General features: G+C 35.4%; 1 protein-coding gene across 1 annotated transcript in view; it reads right to left on the bottom strand.

Annotated features, from left to right (window-relative positions):
• LOC128069525 (fibronectin type III domain containing protein 3C1-like) overlaps positions 1–16,745 on the bottom strand; it is a 58,587-nt gene that overhangs the window by 21,237 nt on the left and 20,605 nt on the right. The window contains exons 16-21 of the mRNA XM_052662688.1: positions 16,559–16,627; positions 16,035–16,153; positions 15,805–15,910; positions 12,554–12,660; positions 12,236–12,349; positions 11,091–11,240 (exon numbers count right to left, since the gene is read on the bottom strand). Coding sequence (XP_052518648.1) covers positions 11,091–11,240; positions 12,236–12,349; positions 12,554–12,660; positions 15,805–15,910; positions 16,035–16,153; positions 16,559–16,627 — 665 coding nt within the window. The remainder of the gene's footprint in view (positions 1–11,090; positions 11,241–12,235; positions 12,350–12,553; positions 12,661–15,804; positions 15,911–16,034; positions 16,154–16,558; positions 16,628–16,745) is intronic.

Raw genomic sequence — 16,745 nt, 5'->3', positions numbered from 1 at the left:
CTAATTGTTTATCCTTACAAATAAAAGTGCTATGAACATCCATGTACAGGTTTTTATTGTGGATATATATTTTTATTTGTCTAAGTGCCCAAGAATGTTGGAATATAGTTAAGTGTATGTTTAATTTTGTAAGAAACTGCCTTACTCTTTTACAGAGTGGATGTAATTCCCATCAGAAATATATGAGTAATCCAGTTTCTCCATGTCTTTGCCAGCATTTAGTGTTATCACTATATTTATTTATTTTACTATTTTTTATTTTAGCCATTCTGATAGGTGGGTCATGATATCTCATCATGCATTTCCCTAATGGCTAATGATGTTGAAAATCTTTTCATGTGCTTATTTACCCTCTGTATATTCTTTTCTGTGAATTGTATTTTCTAACTAGGTTGTTCAGGTTTAAAACTGTTGAGGTTTGAGAGTTCTTTATATATTCTAGATATTACTCCTTTGCTGGATATGTGTTTTGTAAAGATTCTCTCCCAGCCTGTAGCATAGCTTTATTATCTTCTCCACAGGGGATTATGCAGAGTAAGTTTTTAAGTTTAAGGAGCTCAAATTTATCAAATTTTCATTTTATGGCTTGTGCTTTTGATATCAAGTTTGAGAACTCTTTTCCTAGCTTCAGGAAATCCTGAAGATTTCCTCCTGTGAGTTTTTCTAAAAGTTTTGTGTTTTAATTTTCAGTTTTCTGTGGTCCATTTTGAGTTAGTTTTTATAAATATAAAGTGAGAGATTTATGTTTTTTTGGCTATATATTCAATTTCCCCAGCATAATTTTTTGAAAAGGGCATCCTTAACTTATTTGCATCTTGCCAAAAATCAGTTGGGCATATTTGTGTAGGTTGATTTCTTGGTTCTCTATTCTGTTCCATTGACTTATGTGTCCCTTCACTAATACTACACTGTCTTTATTACTATATCCATACAGTAAGTTTTTAACAGTAGATAGAGTGGTTTCTTCCACCTTAGTTTTGTTTTTCAAGATTGAGTGATCTATTTTAGATGCTGTGAATTTCCACATAAATTTTAGAATGAGATTGTATTTATCTATCAGTAATTTTGCTTAGATTTTGATAGGATTTGTATTAAACCTACACATCATTTTGGGGAAATTAAACATTAAACATCTTTACAGTGTCATGTATTCCAATTTTTTAACACAATATGTCTCTCTAGTTATTTGGGTCTTTGATTAATCAGCATTTTGTAAAGTTCAGCACATATGTACAGTACATGTTTTGTTGGAATTATACCTACATGTTTCATTTTCTCTAGAGTTATTGTAAACATTATTATGCTTTAAATTTCTGTTTTTACATATTTGTTGTTAGTATATAGAAATGTGATTGATTTGGGGGTGTTGATCTTGTGTCATGAAGATCTTGCTTATTTCACATATTGGTTCTACGAGGTTTTTTTGGTACTTTCCTTGGTATGGTCTGTGTAGATAAACATGTTATTTGCAGAATGTGATGGTTTTATTTATTCCTTTATAGCATGTATGTCTTTTATTTTCTTTACTCACCTTATTTCAGTGTCTGAAAATTTCTGGTTTTATGTTGGGTAAGAGTGCTGAGATTATCTTTGTCTTGTTCTTAATCTTGGGGGAATCATCTTTCACCATTAAATATGATGTCAGTTATAGGTTTTTTGTAGATGGCCTTTATCAAGTTGAGGAAGCCCCCATCCATTCTTAATTTTGAGATTTAAAAAAAGCATGAATGATTGTTGGATTTTGTCAGACATATTTTTGGTCAATTGATGTGATCATACGATTTTTTTCTTCTTCAACTTGTTTGTATAGTACATCACGTTGGTTGATTTACCAATTTTGAACCAGGCTTGCATACCTGGAATAAATTCCACTTGGTCAAGGTATACAATTCTTTTTATACAATGTCAGATTTGAAATGCCAACATTTTGTCAAGGGAGTTAAAAAAAATATGTTTCTAAATTAACAATCTATTAATAATCTGTCTGCAGATTTCTTTTTTTTTTGTATTATCTTTGATTTTGGTTTTGGGGTAATACTGTCCTCATAAAATGAAGTGGGAGCTCTCTCATTTTCCATTTTCTGTAAGAGATTTAAAATTAATGTTAATTTTTCTTTAAATGCTTTGTGGAATTCTCCAGTAGAACCATCTGGGCCTGGAGATTTCTTTTCCAGGGCTTCTTTATTTATGAATATTTCTTTGATGAAAACCTATAGGGGTATTCACATGGTCCATTTCATCTTGGCTCAGTTTTAGCAGATTGTGGTTTTCAAGAAATTGGTCCATTTATTCTATATTGTTGCACTTATGAGTGTTAAGTTGCTCAGTCATCCCTAATTATGCTTTTAATGACTGACAAGTCTGTAGTGACATCTGATGTTTTGTTCTTTTAGTGATTTGTATCTGCTCTTTTTATCTTTGTCTTGCAAGTGGTTTATCAACTTTATTGATTTTTTTTCAAAAACCAACTTCTTGTTTCACTGACTTTTCTCTATTGTTCTCCTGTTTTTTATTTCATTGACTTCTGATCATTTCCTTCTTTCTGCTTGCTTTTGGTTCATTTTACTCTTCTGTCTACTAATTAAGGTAGGAATTTAGATTATTGATTTGAGTCTCTTTTTTTCTTTTGCAAGATAAGTGTATAATGCTATAAATTTCTCTTTGGCACTGCTTTAGGTACATCCCACCTATTTTGGTATGCTGTATTTTCACTTTCATTCAATTCTATGTATTGAATTTTTTTCTTCTGACATTTCCTCTTTGGTAAATGGATTATTTAGAAGTGCATTGTTTAACTTCTGCCTCTTTTCAGTGACATTCCTGTTATTTTTCTGTTGCTGAGTTCTAGTTTGATTTCATTATGGTCAGAACACACACTTTGTGTGATTTCAATTATTTTACATTGTTATGGCTCAGGATATGGCCTATTTTGGGGAATGTGCTATGGATACTTGAAAAGAGTATGTAATCTGATGTTGAGTGGTGTGCTAAATATGTCTATTAGATCCTGTTGGTTGATTGTGTTGTTCAGTTGTTCACTATCCTTGATCATTTTCTACTTAGTAGTTTTATCAGTTGCTGAGAGAGGTGTTGAAGTTCCCTATTGTAAGTGTGTATTTGCCTAATTTCTCCTTTCTGGTTATCACTTTGTGCTTCATATATTTTAAGGCTCTGTTGCTTGATAATATACAAGTTTAGGATGCTTATGTGTTTTGGTGCATTGATCCTTTTAGCATTACTAATGTATCTTTTGGTCTCCAGTAATTCCTTTGTTTTGAAGTCTTCATTATCTATATACATGTAATCACTCCTGCTTTTTTGTTTTATTAATGTTTACATGATATATCTTTTTCCCTTTTACTTCCAACTTTCTTATGTTATTGTATTTGAAGTAAGTTTCTTATAGACAGACTATTGGTCTGTGATTTTTTTGAGTCATTATGCCATTTCTGCATTTAATAATAAGTATAATTAGGCTGTTTTACATTGAAGTTAATAATTAGTATGCTACAGCTTAAGTCTGCCTTTAATTTTCCTGTTTGTTACTTCTGTTTCTCTTTCCTCTATTTCTTACTTGGCAGGTGGTGACCTAATTCCTCAAAGGACACCTCCCCCTAGGCTGGGGGTATTTCAGCTGTGTCTCTGGCCTCAGCAGATTTTTTAATGGCAAGGAGTGGGGATAGGGACTTGTGTAACTGAAGCCTGGTTAACAGACCACTTCCCTCTTCCCTGAACATTTCTGGAGTTCAAGTCACAAGTTCCTTGGCCAATTTCTAACCTTTCTATGGGATAACTTGAATACTTTTTGGAAAACTAATTTCATTTCACTTATTTATACTATTTTTGTGTATGTTACTTTATAAAGTTTTCTTAGTAGTTTCCCAGGTATTAAAATATACATATGTAAGTTATTAAAGTCTGTGGGTATTAATGTTTTACCACTTTGAGTGAGGCCCAGAAACATTATTTCAACTTATGTACCTTTACCTTCCTCATTTAAAAAATATGATTTTCTCAAGTATTTCTTCCCTGTTTATTGAGCACCACAATAGATGATGTTATAATTTTTGCTTCAAAAATCAAATATATTTTAAGAACCTGTGAGTGGAAGGGTATTCTACTATATTTATCCCTGTTTTTAACCAATTACAATTTTACTTTTCAGGTTTATTGAGATATAAATGACAAAATTATTACAGTATTTAGATGGTATGCTGTGGTGATTTGATATAAATATACATTATGTGAGGATTCCTACACCTGCCACCTCACACTTTTTTCTTCTTTTCTGGAAAGGACATTTAAATTATACTGTTTTGGCAAATTTCAATTATATGATAGTGTTATCAAATATAGTCATTTTCATTTACATTCAGTTCAATTCAGTCAGAATCAGTTCAGTCGCTCAGTCATGTCCGACTCTTGCAACCCCATGAACAGCAGCATGCCAGGCTTCCCTGTCCATCACCAACTCCTGGAGTTTACCCAAACTCATGTCCATTGAGTCGGTGATGCCATCCAACCATCTCATTCTCTGTCGTCTCCTTCTCCTCTTGCCTTCAATCTTTTCCAACATTAGGGTCTTTTCAAGTGAGTCAGCTCTTCGCATCAGGTGGCCAAAATATTGGAGCTTCAGCTTCAACATCAGTCCTTCCAATGAACACCCAGGACTGATTTTCTTTAGGATGGACTGGTTGGATCTCCTTGCAGAGTCCCTTGGACTCTCAAGAGTCTTCTTCAACACCACAGTTCAAAAGCATCACTTCTTCTGTGCTCAGCTTTCTTTATAGTCCAACTCTCACATCCATACATGACTACTGGAAAAACCATAACCTTGACTAGATGGACCTTTGTTGGTAAAGAAATGTCTCTGCTTTTTAATATGCTGTGTAGGTTGGTCATAACTTTCCTTCCAAGGAGTAAGCGTCTTTTAATTTCATGGCTGCAGTCACCACCTGAAGTGATTTTTGAGCCCCCCAAAATAAAGTCAGCCACTGTTTCCACTGTTTCCCCATCTATTTGCCATGAAGTGATTGGACTGGATGCCATGACCTTAGTTTTCTGAATGTTGGCTTTAGAGAGATGCAAATTAAAACTATAATCACGTCACACCAGTCAGAATGGCCATCATAAAAAAAATCTACAAACAATAAATGCTGGAGAGGATTTGGAGAAAAGGGGACCCTCTTGCACTGTTGGTAGGTATGTAAATTGATATAGTCACTATGGAGAACACTATAGAGATTCCTTAAATAACTAGCAATAAAGCTATCATATGACCCAGCAATCCCACTCCTCAGCATATACCCTGAGAAAACCATAATTCAAAAAGACACATGGACACCAATGTTCACTGCAGCACTATTTACCCTAGCCAGGACATGGAAGCTACCCATATGTCTATTGACAGATGAACAGATAAAGATGTGGTACATATATAGAATGAAATATTAGCCATAAAAGGAATGAATTTGAGTCAGTTGAACTGAGGCTTCTGAACCTAGAGACTGTTATACAGAGTGAAGTAAGTCAGAAAGAGAAAAACAAATATTGTATATTAACACATGTATATGGAATCCAGAAAGTGCTACTGATGAACATATTTGCAGGGCAGGAATAGAGACACAGATGTAGAGAGTGGACTTGTAGACACTGTGGGGAAGGGGGAGAGTGGGATGAATTGAGAGAGTATCATTGAAACATATATGTTATCATGCATAAAATAGATAACTAGTGGGAAGTTGCTGTGTAACACAGGAAGCTCAGCCAGGTGATCTTTGATGACCTAGAGGAGTGGGATGAGGGGGTGGGAGGGAAGTTCAAGAGGGTGAGGATATATGTAAACTTATGACTGATTCATGTTGTTGTGTGGCAGAAACCAACATAACAGTGTATAGCAATTATTCTCCAAATAAAAATAAAATAAAAGCAAAATACATCATTGGAGTATAACTGATTTATAATGTTGTGTGTTAGTTTCAGGTGTACAGCAGAGTGATGCAATTATGCATATACTTATATTCATTGTTTTCCAGATTCTTTATCCATATAGGTTATTACAGAATATTGAGTAGAGTTCCCTATGTTATATAGTAGGTACTTGTTGGTTATCTATTTTAAATATGGTAGTATGTATATGTTAATCCCAACCTCCCAATTTATCCTTCTCTGCTTCCTTTCCCCTTTGGTACACATAGGTTTGTTTTCAGAATTTGTGAGTCTGTTTCTGTTCTGTAAATAAGGTCATTTGTATCATTTTTTTAGATGGCACATGTAGCTGTTATCATATGATATTTGTCTTTGTCTGACTTACTTTACTGTATGATAACTTCTAGGTCCATCCATGTTGTACAAATGTCATTACTTCATTTGTTTTGATGACTCAGTGTTAGTAATACTCCATTTTATCTATAGCTATATCTATCTATCTACCACATCTTGTTTATCTTATTCATCTGTTGACAGACATTTAGGTTGCTTCCATGTCTTGGCTATTGCAGTGAACATTGGTATCCATGTATCCTTTTGAATTATGGTTTTCTCTGGATATATGTCCAGAAATGGGATTGCTGGATCATATGGTAGCTCTGTTTTTAGTTTTTAAGGAACTTCCATACTGTTCTCCATAGTGGTTGTATCAGTTTGCATTCCCACCAACAGTGTAGTTTATTGCCTCTTCTTCACACTCTCTCCAGCATTTATTGTTTGTAGAGTTTTTGACAATGGCCATTCTGACCGGTGTGAGCTAATACCTCATTGTGGTTTTGATTTGCATGTCTCTAAGAATGAGCCACATTGAGCACCTTTTCAAGGGCTTGTTGGTTATCTGTATGTATTCTTTGGAGAAATGTCTATTGAGATCTGCCCATTTTTTTGATTGTGTTGTTTGCTTTTTTGATATTGAGCTGCATGAGCTGTTTGTATATTTTTGAGATTAATCGCTTGTCAATCCCTTGATTTACAAATATTTTTCCCATCCTGTGAGTTGTTGTTGTTTTTTTTTTTCCCCATGGAAAACTCTTGATCTTGCTTTCAGTTCTGAAGGATAACTTTGCTGGGTAAAATATTCCTGGACTTCTTTCAGGGAGAGTTGTTACTGTATAGCTATAGTTTTGGTGTGCCTGTGGGAGGAGGTGAGCTCAGGACTCATATGTCACCATCTTGAGTCAAAATCCCAATGTTATTTATTTCCTGAAGTTCTAAACCTTTTTCTGTCATCTTTTCCTTTTTATTTAGAGTACTTTCTGTAGATATTTTTTAGGGTAGTTTTGCTGGCAACAAATTCTTAGTTTTCCTTCATCTGAGAATGTCTTTATTTTCTTTTCATTCCTGAAGAATATTTTTGACTGGATATAGCTCGCAGTTGCCAATTCCTATCTACTTGAAAAATGTTGTGCCATTTCTTGCTGGTCTTCATGGTTTCAGGTGAGGTATCCTTTGTCATCTGGATTGATGTTCACCTATAAGTAGTGTACCATTTTTCTCTAGGTACTTTTAAGATATTTTTCTTTCTTTTTTGTTTCCAGAATTTAGTTAAGATGTGGCTTAGTTGTGTGGGTTTATTCAGGTTTATTTTGGATTTATCCAGCTTTTAAAAACTTTTGGATTATGTTTTTCCCCAAATTGTAATGCTTTTTATTGTTTTTTGAATAATTTTTCATTCCTTCTCTTTCTCTTCTCTCCTACTGGGGTTTAATGATATGGACATTAGGTATTTTGTTATTTCATATATCTCTGAAATCATTCTTTTTTTTTTTTCTAAATCCTTCCTGGTGTTGAGAATGGGTAAATTCTACTATCTGTCCTCAAGTTCACTAACTATCTTTTGTCATCTCAAGTTTACTATTAAGCCCATCCAATTAAGCTTTTATTTTGTTATTGTATTGTTAAGTTCTGTAATTTCCATTTGGTTTTTTTCTACAACTTCTATTTCTTTGTTTAGATTTTTAATATTTTTTTTATTTGTTTCAGGATAACTCACAATTACTGGTCAGAATATTTTTTTGATGGCTGCTTAAACCCTTTTCAGATAACTCAAACCTCTGACTTCACAGAGTCTGTTGTTTTTTGTCATTGGAGTTGAGATTTTCCTGGTTCTTGTTATGACAAATGATTACTTATTCTGGACATTTTGAGTATTATACTTTGAGACCTGGATCTCATTTAATCATATTTTAGTAGACTATTAAAAAAAAAACAAAAACAAAAACAAAAAACAGATGATGACTGCAGCCATGAAATTAAAAGAAGAAAAGCTATGACCAACCTAGATAGCATACTAAAAAGCAGAAACATTACCAACAAAGGTCCATCTAGTCAAAAGCTATGGTTTTTCCAGTGTCATGTATGGATGTGAGAGTTGGACTAGAAAGAAAGCTGAGCGCTGAACAATTGATGCTTTTGAATTGTGGTGTTGAAGAAGACTCTTGAGAGTCCCTTGGACTGCAAGGAAGTCCAACCAGTCCATCCTAAAGGAAATCAGCCCTGAATATTCATTGGAAGGACTGATGTTGAAGCTGAAACTCCAATACTTTGGCCACCTGATGCGAAGAACTGACTCATTTGAAAAGACCCTGATGCTCGGAAAGATTGAAGGCAGGAGGAGAAGTGGACAACAAAGGATGAGATGGTTGGATAACATCACCAACCCAATGGACATTAGTTTGAGTAGGCTCTGGGAGTTGGTGATGGACAGGGAAGCCTGCCATGTTGCAGTCCATGGGGTTACAAAGAGTCAGACATGACTGAGTGACTGAATTGAACTGAATTTAGTAGACTTTTTCCCTCCAGAGGTATAGTGCAAAAGTTGGGTAGGGTGGAAGTTCAGCTCTTGTCTAGACCCCTTTCATTTCTTTCTAGCAAAAGTAGGGCAACTATTTATACTGCATCACTGTCTCTGAGTGTGGGTGTAAACTCAACTCCTCACCGGGTTGTGCCGATACCATGGAGAAGGGAAGTGCAGGACTAACACCTCTATTTATTAACGGTGGAAGTTTAAACTTGGCTACCAGCTAGGTCTTAATGACACCAAGGGAAGAGAATGGGGAGAATGAGGCACCAAGTAGCATAACTTTCTCAACACCTAGATCCCTCTCTAATGGCTGAGAAGATATGGAGACTGAGCTCTCCACTGGAACCTACTGACAGCAGGTGAAGGCGGGTGGGCCTGAGTGCTGACTAGCTCTGCTTCCCATATTGTCTTTCGGTCTCAGGGCTGGTAGGTGCACATGTAAGTTGAGCTTCACTCTGGGTCTCACTGACACAGGGGCAGGAGGAAAGTAGAGAGCTAACTAGCCTGAATCATACCACTTTGTTCAGTACATTGCTGCTGGGTGGGGGTGGAGGCTGAGCTTGCCAACACTACCCTTACAGGGGAATTAGAGAGCTGCTGCCTGCTTCCATGAGAGAGGTGTGGAAGACTGGAAGCTCCCTGCTTGGCCATGCTGACACCAGTTAGCAGGGGAATGGAAGCAGAGTACTGTCTGCTTCTGCCAGGCAGAGGATGGAAGTTAATTACCTGCTTGGCCCTGCCAAAACTGATACCTCTGGCTAGGGAAATTAGAGCATGTTGCTTGCTTCTGGGGTAAATTGGATAGTCAGCTTCCTACTTGGCCTGTTGAAATTTCAGCGGTGGGGAAGGATAAGGATATGTGTAATTTTTCTGTTGATGTTTGGGTGGAGTAAAGTGGGTATTGTGAACAATATTTTCTTTTGTTAGGCCACCCTATTGCCAGTCATTTTGCTGGGGCTGAGGTGGAACAGGCTTTTCTTGGAGTTTTTGTTCTGTCTGTCCCTTTTGGAAATTTTGAGTTGGAGACTTCTCTCACACCCTTTTTGGGCTATATGAGAGATGATAAGGAAGTCCAGGGGCTCACCACTGTGTTATTCAAGTTGTGAGTTCCCCAGGATTTTTTTCCTTCCACATTTTTCTTTCTTTTCACCATTCAGAGTTTTCCTATGTTTGCTTGTTGTATTATGCTCAGGATTTTTTGGTTGTAAGAGGGAAGACCTGGGAATTATGGGGGTACTCTGTCTTGGCTAGAAGCTAGTCCATTGATTTTTACCTCTCTAATATCTTTTAAATTAATTAATGTCTCACCATTAATGTCTGACCCACTACAGCAACCTTAATGTTCATAAACTCCCCTATTCTTTGAACTATTGTGGTGGCTGTCTAATAAATGTATATCATGAGAGCATTTTTACAATACAAAAATAAGAGTATCCAAAAATATTACAAAGGATTCTTTTCTAAAAAAATAGTTAAACACCAACCCCCCCCCCCAACTTCCAGTTATGCAAGGCAATCTGGAACATGCAGCTCAGGTACCAGTATTAGGGTTCCTAGGATTTGATGGCTTAACACTATATGGACAACATATCAGGTAATTCTAAATGTAGGCTGTTTCCCCAAACTTTAAAGTTATAAATTTTCTAATTCTAGTAGAAGATGAAGGGATCACTTCTACCTGAGGTATTCAGGGAAGCATTCATGCAGAAGCTTGGCTTTATGGAACAAGATAGGCAAACAACCAATATGAACAAATGTACAAAACATACTTGGGGTGGCAGTAGACTTGTTTGGTATGGTTTGTGCAGTTTTTCCTAATTAACGATAATTATCACTTTGGATGCTTTTATAATATACAGATTAGTAGATCTCTGGATTAAAAAATTTGATTCAGTAGGTCTGAGTGGAGGTTCAGAATTCAGTATTTTATAAAAGCATTTCAAGTGAGTTCAGGGAAATTTGGGAAATATAGAACTGAAGAGAAAATAATGTCGGATCAAGTTGGAATAGAAAGTAGGTGCCATCATGTTGATGTTTGAAAGAAAACAACAAAATTATGTAAAGCAATTATCCTTCAATTAAAAAATAAATAAATTTAAAAAGAGAAAGTAGGTACCAGATTATGTGAGGCTTTAAAAGCAAGGTAAAGGAACCAAGAATGTTGTTGCTGGATATGATGAATATTTAAGATTTGGAAGTCTATGACTCCTTTCTGGTCTTTACACTGGAAATGGTATATTATGAATGTGAATAGCATAGCTTAATACTTTGCTTACATTGGAAGAACTGTTAGGATTACCTGAACTCTGCAAAAATACATAGTGGCAGGAATGAGACCTTTAACTTCATAGCTTAAACAAGGGCCAGTGTAAATCAAGTGCATTGAATCTTCAGTTTGTCCCCACTCTAGTCTGTAATCAGTGATTTCTGCAACATTACATACAGGAATCTGGAAAATGCAACAAAAACAAAAAATTTAGCTCTTTCTATAAAGAGTCACTATATTCAATACTATGGAAAGTAACAATATGATCCTTTCAGTGTCAAAACCTATAATCTATTAAATGGAATGAAATATAGACAAGTACAGAAATAAACATAATGTTGAACACTATAATTAACATTAAATGGCTCAAATAAAATTAAGAGGAATGATTGGATAATCCAACATACTAGTGGGATCAAACACAAAGCCCAGTACTGTCTGGCTTTTATACAGGGGTGTGAACAGATCAATCACTTATTATTATTTTAAAAAAATTTTATTGTAATACAGTTGATTTATAATGTTTCATTTCAGGTATACAGTAAAGTGATTCATATCTCTCTATATTTTTACATTCTCTTTCATTATAGGTAATCATTTATTATTATCAGACTAAAGGTTTTTTGTTAATGCTAAAAATTCTCTGCTAGAATTTGGGAAAAAGCGAAGAAAAAATCAAAGATACCTAGGGGGCTTGATAACTAGGCCAATTCTTTTTGAGTTTGATTAGTTTGAAGGGGAAGATATTCAAATGGATGTACATTAAAAAAAATCTTCATTACTTCACAGCCACATTTCTTACGTGTCATACTGTGGGTATATGCAAAAAGACTACCAGAGGTTTCCCAATGAAACTTTAAAAAAACTATAAATATATTTAATTTTACTATCTCTTATTTTAGTTTAAAAAATTCAATTGGTTGCATATTGATTGTCTCTTTGGTTTTCTAAATTTATTATCCTTCAAAAATATAAGATTTGGAAAGCAGGATTACCATAGCCTTAGCCTTTCTAATAGCACTAGCAACAGGTCTTAGGTGTGTTCTAAAACCATGGTCCAAGATTTATGGAACCCTAATCTAGACTCTGAATCCTTAGGGAGTTATAGACTTTAAAAGCAATTTCTAAACCAATTATTGTGCTTTTATATCACCAAAATTAATAAACTGATAACGTACTTCCCAACTAACAACAACACAGGTTGGACTCTTGCAGGTTAGCACAGGTATACCACATTGAGTAGGAGGGCTTGGGACTGGAGCAGTTTCACATGTCACCGAATGAGACCCAGACTACAAATAAACACAAACAAACAAATAAGCAGACATATAAATGATTGTGCAGGTATGTTTACTCCCCACCTTGATAAGAAGTAGAAGCATGTATTCATCCAAAGTGAAATGAACTACAAATGGTTAGCTGAACAATTTAGTTTCCCCAGATTTATTTGTTGCTTTTAACCAGAAACTGAATTCTCTAGGAAAGAATTTACTCACTGTGCCTCTCACTTCTGAGCCAGAGTGCCCTTGTGCATCATCTTGGTTACCATTTGCCTTTTTGATATTTGTAAGTGCTTCAGTGTTTCCTTTTGTAGGAGAATTGTCTGTAAAAATATACAATTTTTTTAATTTTTCTTTTTTAATGGATGAAAAACTACAATTTTGTGTTGATTTCTGCCACACAACAATGCAAATCAGTCATAATTATATGTTTTTCAGTTGCCAAGTCATGTCCAACTCTTCACGACCCCATGGACTGCAGCATGACAGGCTTCAGCATAATTATGCATGTACATATATATATATATATATATATATATATATATATATATATATACACACACACACACACACATATGTATGCCTTTCTGCTCTCTCCCCTCTCTCTTTTCCCCTCATTCCATCTCTCTGGGTCATCACAGAGTGCCAGACTGGGCTCCCTGTGTTATTTAGCAACTTCCTGCTATCTGAAAAATATACAAAATAGCTTAAAAATTGCAAATTTTAAGGATGGTACTTAAAAACACAATATAATTTAAGAAGATATGTTAAACATATAACAGTTACTTTATGCTAAAGTAACAAAAAGTTCAAATTATACCAATTTGTGTTAGTTAACTTTTAATTCCCAGACATTTAAATTTTTTCTGATCTTAATTACCAAGAAATAACTTTCTAGACATTATTTGATTTTACACTAAAAGAAAACCATTTATTCTGTTTTAATAGATTTAATATTGAGTTGGCCAAAATGCTCATTTATTTTCTGTAAGATGGCTCTAGTAGGGCTTCAGTTCAGTTCAGTTCAGTTCAGTCGCTCAGTTGTGTCCGACTCTTTGTGACCCCATGAATCACAGTATGCCAGGCCTCCCTGTCCATCACCAACTCCCGGAGTTCACTCAAACTCATGTCCATCGAGTCGGTGATGTCATCCAGCCATCTTATTCTCTGTCGTCCCCTTCTCCTCCTGCCACCAATCCCTCCCAGCATCAGAATCTTTTCAAATGAGTCAACTCTTCGCATGAGGTGACCAGAGTACTGGAGTTTCAGCTTCAGCATCATTCCTTCCAAAGAACACCCAGGGTTGATCTCCTTCAGAATGGACTGGTTGGATCTCCTTGCAGTCCAAGGGACTCTCAGGAGTCTTCTCCAACACCACAGTTCAAAAGCATCAATTCCTCGGCACTCAGCTTTCTTCACAGTCCAACTCTCACATCCATACACGACCACAGGAGAAACCATAGCCTTGACTAGATGGACCTTTGTTGAGAAAGTAATGTCTCTGCTTTTCAATATGTTATCTAGGTTGGTCATAACTTTCCTTCCAAGGAGTAAGCGTCTTTTAATTTCATCGCTGCAATCACCATCTGCAGTGATTTTGGAGCCCCACAAAATAAAGTCTGACACTGTTTCCACTGTTTCCCCATCTATTTCCCATGAAGTGATGGGACCAGATGCCATGATCTTCATTTTCTGAATGTTGAGCTTTAAGCCAACTTTTTCACTCTCCTCTTTCACTTTCATCAAGAGGCTTTTTAGTTCCTCTTCACTTTCTGCCATAAGGGTGGTGTCATCTGCACATCTGAGGTTATTGATATTTCTCCTGGCAATCTTGATTCTAGCTTGTGCTTCTTCCAGTCCAGTGTTTCTCATGATGTACTCTGCATATAAGTTAAATAAGCGGGGTGACAATATACAACCTTGACGTACTCCTTTTCTTATTTGGAACCAGGCTGTTGTTCCATGTCCAGTTCTAACTGTTGCTTCCTGACCTGCATATAGGTTTCTCAAGAGGCAGGTCAGGTGGTCTGGTATTCCCATCTCTTTCAGAATTTTGCACATTTTATTGTGATCCACATAGTCAAAGGCTTTGGCATAGTCAATAAAGCAGAAATAGATAGTTTTCTGGAACTCTCTTGCTTTTTTGATGATCCAGCGGGTGTTGGCAATTTGATCTCTGGTTCTTCTGCCTTTTCTAAAACCAGCTTCAACAAGAGCTTAGTTGCCTTTAATTTCATTGAAAACAATTTTGTAAGCTTGTATTGTAACAGCTATCATGTCAGCATGCATTTAAAAAGATTTAATGAAATTGGTGTTTTTGTAGCTATTTTAATGTTGAAGATGGAAGAAAAAAGCAACGTTTCAGCACATTATGATTTATTATTTCAAAAAAGGTAAAAACACCAAAAAAGATTTGTGAAGTATATGGAGAAGATGCTGTGGCTGATTGAACACATCAAAAGTGGTTTGTGAAGTTTCTCATTTGAGATTTCTTCCTCAATGATGCTCCATAGTTGGTAGATCAGCTGGAGTTGATAAGGATCAAATTGAAACATTAATTGAGAACAATCAATGTTATACCTTGTGGTATATAGCTGACATACTCCAAATATCCAAATGAAGTTTTGAAAATCATTCACACCAGCTTGGTTATGTTAATCGCTTTGATGTTTGGGGTCCACAAAAGTTAAGCGAAAAAAACCTTGATCATAATTCCTCACGTGATTCTGTATTTAAACATAGTGAAAACATTCTGTTTTAAAAACAGATTGTGATGGGTGATGAAAAGTGGATACTGTACAATAACGTGGAATGGAAGAGATCATGAGGTAAGTGAAATGAACCACCATCAACCACATCAAAGGCGTCTTCGTCCAAAGAAGGTGATGTTGCGTACATGGTGGGATTGGAAGGGAGTCCTGTATTATGAGCTCCTCTGGCAAGCCAAACGATTAATTCCTATAAGTACTGCTCCCAATTAGACCAACTAAAAGCCACACTTGATGAAAAGCACTGGAATTAATAAACAGAAAACATATAATCTTCCATCAGTATAACACAAGACTACATGTTTTTTGATGACCAGGCAAAAACAGTTACAGCTTGTCTGGGAAGTCCTAATTCATCTGCTATATTTACCAGATATTTCACCTTCAGATTTCCATTTATTTCAGTGTTTATAAAATTCTCTTAATGAAAAAATCTTCAATTCCTTGGAATACTGTAAAAGACACCTGGAACAGTCTTTTGCTCAAAAAGAAAGTTTTGGAAGATGGAGTTATGAAGTTGCCTGAACAATGGCAGAAGGCAGTAGAAGAAAACGGTGAACCTGTTGTTCAATTATGTGTCTTTAATTTTTACTTAAAACCAAAGAAACTTTTTGGCCAACTGAATATATCAATATAAAAATCAGAAGTTACAAAACAGGAAATTTAAGTCAGTAATTCAAATCACAGAAGAAGCCTTACTGCATTGGATGTTGGTTTCTTTGGACTGCACTTTACCATTCAAGGGTGGAGGACGGCAAGATGCAGGAGAAAGATTAGCTGTCTGAACAGTCAATATATCTGAAGGCTAAGAAAAATACAAAGTACCTTATGGCTACTGAATTCAAGTTTAGTTTTGTAAAACGTTTAGTAATATTACACAATTCATTTCAACACTCAATTTAAAAACTTTTCTTTCTCTCTTTTCTCACCTGGCTACGGCCTATAGGTGAAGTGCAAAAGACTCTTAATTTATATGTAGTACCAGGTTGCAGGTGATTGTATAGAAATTCCCTTGTGGTTCCATTGTAGATTATGTTCCAGAAATTCACTGAAGGGATAGAAGTAAATTTGTCCAATTATTATAGGTAGCTTATACATCTTTTCTCATGTATATACCATTTTGGAAGTTAACTACTGTCCAATCACCTATTTGCAGTAATTAATTATATTCCCCATAGAATTAACCATAAAATCATACTAGATCAGTTAGTAAATATGATTTGTTATCAAAAACTGGAGAAATCCAAGTAAGTTCTGGGGTTTAGTTAATAGTATTATACCAGTGGCAATTTCCTGGCTTTGATAATTGCTCTATGATATTGCACTAAGATATTAATATTAGAAGAAGCTAAGTGAAGGTTGCACATGGGAATTCTCTATACTATTTTTTGCAGCTTCTAGGAAAGTCAAAAATTATTTCAGAATGAAACGTTAAAAAATCATGATGCCTTACCATCCAAATTCTCCCTAACTTCTAAACTGTAACTTGAAATGTTTGTCCCACCATTATCTTCGGGTGGTTCTGAAAAAGAGAAATAAAATTAAAATTATTCTTAAGTAAACTTAAAAGTCTTTCATTGCAATGTTATCTCATAAATTAAGATTTTTCATGGAAGAAAAATGCAAACATCAAACTTAAC

Source organism: Budorcas taxicolor, chromosome X (genome assembly GCF_023091745.1).
Source record: "Budorcas taxicolor isolate Tak-1 chromosome X, Takin1.1, whole genome shotgun sequence".
Taxonomy (NCBI): Eukaryota; Metazoa; Chordata; class Mammalia; order Artiodactyla; family Bovidae; genus Budorcas; species Budorcas taxicolor.
The sequence above is the reverse complement of the archived record's forward strand: the minus strand, read 5'-3'. Positions and strand labels throughout refer to the sequence as shown.